The 4,876-nt window shown below is 46.5% G+C and overlaps 1 protein-coding gene across 1 annotated transcript; it reads left to right on the top strand.

Moving 5' to 3' along the window:
• The first annotated feature begins 263 nt into the window (after positions 1–263).
• LOC147881329 (eukaryotic translation initiation factor 1A) lies at positions 264–1,035 on the top strand. Its single transcript, XM_087369820.1, has 2 exons — positions 264–355; positions 430–1,035. Exon 2 carries the CDS (start codon positions 496–498, stop codon positions 931–933), a length of 438 nt encoding a protein of 145 aa, XP_087225946.1. The 5' UTR covers positions 264–355; positions 430–495; the 3' UTR covers positions 934–1,035.
• Positions 1,036–4,876: the final 3,841 nt, after the last annotated feature.

Here is a 4,876-nt window from a genome sequence, read left to right on the forward strand (position 1 = left end):
GCTCCCTGTCTGAATGGCCACGATTCCTTGTTTGAATGGCCGATGACATTCTCCCACCACCACTATAGATGGGCACTGAATTTGCATGATGTGGGCCACTTTTCAGAGTGACCCAGGAAGGTGCTAAGGTGTTTACAGACTAGAGACACCCATGCATGCCCATCATGCATTGAATGCATCTGGCAAGGCATTGCTGTTGATGATCCGTGGGCGGTGCCCATGGTACGTAAGTCTGTAAACACCCTAACAAGGACATAGATTGAGTGTCCTCCACGCCATCATTGGGGCAATACGCACACGTATACGCAAACTCACACGCACGCGCTCCCGTTTCCTATATAAAGGAGGAGGAGGGGTACGTTTGGATCAAATTTACGTTCGGGCCTTTTTTCTTGCTTGGTTTGCGACTTAGATTCGCTCTTTGCTCAGGATTTTAGCAGTTCCGTCTTCCCGGCGCGTTTTCTGTCCATCTTCTACAGGTTTTTTGATTCCGCCATGCCGAAGAACAAAGGAAAGGGAGGCAAAAACCGTAAACGGGGCAAGAATGAAGCAGAAGACGAGAAACGTGAGCTTGTTTTCAAGGAAGACGGCCAGGAGTACGCTCAGGTCCTCCGAATGCTCGGCAATGGCCGCTGTGAAGCTCTCTGCATCGATGGTAGCAAGCGCCTCTGCCACATCCGTGGGAAGATGCATAAGAAGGTTTGGATTGCCTCCGGGGATATTATTCTTGTAGGTCTCAGGGACTATCAGGATGATAAGGCCGACGTAATCCTTAAGTACCAGCCGGACGAGGCTCGGCTTCTTAAGGCTTATGGAGAGCTTCCGGACAACGTGCGGCTCAACGAGGGTATTGCTGGTGGAATGGACGAGGAAGATGAAGGTGCAGGTGACGATTATCTGGAATTTGAGGACGAGGACATTGACAAGATCTAAATATTCAACTTACACGTTCGTCTGTAAGGAGGACAGCCCAGGGGCCGACAGATGAAAGATGAAACATGTTTTTTATCTATTTGATAATGTTGCATTTCCACTTTTGCTTAGGAATCTATGTGTATCTTCGTGTACCGTGGAAAATCTAGTTCTATTTTCAGAAACGTTGGAGGAAAGCATCATAGATTTGAGATGAAGATGTGCTGGGAGTCGCGTATGTGACTTTCAGGCGAAAGATACTCTCATTCAAGGCACTTCAGGAATCTGCTTGCCCTAGTTTACCGATGAGATCTCCATGCTGGGGTTTCGTTTTGATTTAATGCGATCCTGTAATCTTGTCTTTTGGTTGTTTTTGAACTATGATTTTGTTTCCTCTGAATCTCTCTTTAATGCTTGGTCTGAATGATTAGGTGTAGAACATTGTGTAAAATCATAAGCACCACCAAAAAAGTGTTGGAATCGGAGTCCTAGTGTGTGTGGTCCTAGAGTCCTAGGAGTGTCCTATAGTTGTGTGAGTGTGAGGAGTCTTGAGGCCACTTGTGCCACCTCATGTGGTAGATGTGATTCCTCACCTAGATTATAGGATCTAGATTCTCTTGTGTGTGACCTCATCTATGAGGTGTTTGTAAGGCTTGCCCAGCCTATAAAAGAGGCTATGTACTTGCTGTGAATAAATCAACATCAGTTTGTGCCTCAGCTCGTCTCCAATCATGTGTCTCTCACCTTCTCCCCATTTTCAACAAATGGTATCAGAGCGGGTCTTCCCTGACTGAGCCGTACCCTCACCACCGGCATTGGAGCTTCCCCAACATGGAGACTTGAAGCATGAAGAAAATGAAGACGTGGAGCTGCTACAGTTTGCTGCTGTACCTGCGTGAAAACTTCCGCCCCTCTGCTGAAGTATATTTCGCCTGCAATTCCCGCCTATTCCTTGCTGAAATCTGCGCCAAACTGAGCTTCTTCTGCTGCGCCATCCTGCGGATCTTCTACCCGCTATCTTCTCTGATGCTGCGCCACTCTGCTCGCTCCTCTGTTCGCTCTTCTACTAGCCCACGCTGCTGCTCTCGCTTCTGCTCTATGCTGCGCCATTCTGCCCGCTAACTCCTTCCCGAGCCTTTCCTATGGAGACCTGCTCATCATACTCGTGGAGCTGCTGTCTGAGACCTGCGCCATACACAAAGAAGACGGTGTGACGACATGAATTAAAGAAAGAGCCCGCCATTTCCTCCTACGCCTGATCTGTTGCTCCTACGCGCCATATAGCCTCTGCTGCTGCTGCCCGAACACCTGCTGCTCCCGCCTGCTGAGTGCCCATACACCCACGCTGCTTCTTGTTGCCCACGCAACTTCTCCTATAGGTCCTACGTAGGCGGCCTCTTGAATGTACTAGTGGAAGCGTGGTGGGCCCATAAACCTCACGATCTGTTGTCCATGATTCGGCTCATTGATTCCTTGCTGCCTCCCTGTCTCTTGAGGATGCCTTGATGCAGTAGCAGCCCTGCTCTATCTATGTCGAAGCTCGCAGCAATTCAGTAACCAATTTCCTGCCCGAAACCCTAATTTTCGCCCCTTTACAATTTAAGCTCAATTTCTCGAATTTTTTGGGTGATTTCATGATGTGAGGGTTCCCAACCGTTGAACGAGAACTCTTTTGTCAGAAATTTAGAAAAGCCCCAATTTTCTGCAAACCCTAATTTTTGCAGCAACCCTAACCCTAAAATTTAGGGCTTTTCTGTCCTGTGTCTTCCTTTGGCATAATCGAAGCTTCTACTATGTAAATCTTTTGGGGATTTTGCCAAATTCGTGTAATTTCATCACCATTTGGTACATTCATTTGGGAAATTTGCCCCCCCCTTGGGCCTAATTGCTCAAACTTGAGATTCTTCTCCGACATTTGGTGACTCTCACTCTGTCACTTTGAGAGTCATGGGCTGATTGTCCCATGTAGCTGCGCTCCCATGGCCGACATCGACATATCTTCGGGGCATTCCCGTCATGCGCTTCATCGACACTTCATCGATACGGGGGAATGTGCACACTCTTGAGCAAGCAGCTACTTCGGGCTTATACGGGTTCTCTGCCCTTGCTATGCATAAAATGAATATATATTTTCTATATTCCTCATGTGTGTTAGGTACTCTGCCTTGGGTAGTCTCCCTAAAATGATGTAATAATTTGTCATTTTGTGTGCCTTGTCCTATAAAAGGCTCCACTTATTTCCATGTACCCAGTTAGGAGACAGGGGGGGTTGTTATGTCTTTCCTTTATTAGGCGTGGCCGAGTTCCAAGATGTTGGTGTACTCCCTCGACCTATGAGTTGGTCATGCATCCATGCTCAGATTTGAGTCTCTGATCACGTTGAGACCTAAGCCATGAGAGTGCTTGGTTCAACCTCTGAATTATGCTCAGCTGTTAGCCTCTGAGATTGCCTGGGATGCACAGTCTGGATGATGTCATAGTCTCTCACCCTAGCTCTGAAGGGGGGTTTGTTGGAATCGGAGTCCTAGTGTGTGTGGTCCTAGAGTCCTAGGAGTGTCCTATAGTTGTGTGAGTGTGAAGAGTCTTGAGGCCACTTGTGCCACCTCATGTGGTAGATGTGATTCCTCCCCTAGATTATAGGATCTAGATTCTCTTGTGTGTGACCTCATCTATGAGGTGTCTGTAAGGCTTGCCCAGCCTATAAAAGAGGCTATGTACATCAATCAATCCACATCAGTTCGTGCCTCAGCTCGTCTCCAATCATGTGTCTCTCACCTTCTCCCCATTTTCAACAAAAAGACTCATCTTGTCATTATGGATTCAAACTTGGTACAGAGTATATGTTGGCAACGTCTAGGATGGAGACCAAGACTTTGCCTTTCGTGTTACAACGTGCTGTTCCACGTCTGTCTTTCTATATTTAGTTGCATCTGGTACAACTTGCTTTTTTTTGGGGGGGGGGGAGGGGAGGGGGGGTGCGGTCGGGGGACTTAATTGTTTAGTTTGTTCTAAGGTGATGTTTCTGAGTCTTTCACTCACGTACAGTGCAGGCAGTCCAACAGAACACTTCACCACATTCACCACTTGTTCCATGTGCGATCTTCATAAAGTTAGGTGAGTTAGGCGCAGCACGACTTACTGTCTTTGCATGCTTAGATTTTCTTTATGTCTGGGGCTTGTTAGCCTTTTAAATGATAGGCATTCCAGGGAGGGTTAGATATGAAGGGATTGCTTTATTTTTCTTACTTTGGTTCTAGGAACAGATACGCAAAGTAAGTACATAAATGATAAGGAAACGCTAACTTCAAAAGTGTGTAGGAAGCAGCACACCATGCCCGTCGCGCCCCCTGCATTGTCACGACGCGCCACACCCTTCCCCCTGTCTTTTTTCTTACCTTTGGTTTACGTCTCCATTATTAAAATCGGATACATTCAAGTGTTGTTAAGTAGGTCACAATTTAAGAAAACTAGCTTTTTGCACGGACACACTTGAGCTTTGTATGTGCAGTGTCTGATCGAGTGGCACTTTTTGAGCTATTGCTACGTACTGTCTTATATTTGGGTGCAAGCAAGACTAGTGCTTGTGTTCCCCCCTGCATTTATGCTTGCCAGTATTTCTCTTTCATGCTGTGGGTTGCAGACAGTATAGGTCACATTTTTTTTCATGGATACATATTTGCAAAACAAATGTCACTGTGCAAGCCTGCCTTTCATGAGAGATCAAGTGCTATTTAGCAAAAAAAAGAGATTCAAAGGCTTTTTCCAAGGTAGTTTGTCTCTGATTATCGTTTGAAGGCAGGCTTGCTTTGCCGATTACTTCTGGTGCAGGATATTCCATCAACAAAAAGCTGCTTCGAATTTGAATCTTTGCAGTATGCTGTAATAAAGTGGAAAAATGAGGCCTAGTTAGGGGTAGCCCTAGGGGCAAGAAGGGAGTTTGGGAGGGGGGCGATTGCTATATAAT

Source organism: Dipteris shenzhenensis, chromosome 31, assembly GCF_047967505.1.
Source record: "Dipteris shenzhenensis isolate YYH24624 ecotype China chromosome 31, Dip_SZ_1.0, whole genome shotgun sequence".
Taxonomy (NCBI): domain Eukaryota; kingdom Viridiplantae; phylum Streptophyta; class Polypodiopsida; order Gleicheniales; family Dipteridaceae; genus Dipteris; species Dipteris shenzhenensis.

What these genes read in the sequence shown, in the direction of transcription:
- LOC147881329 (XM_087369820.1), top strand. Translation starts at nt 496, where the DNA reads ATGCCGAAGAACAAAGGAAAGGGAGGCAAAAACCGTAAACGGGGCAAG.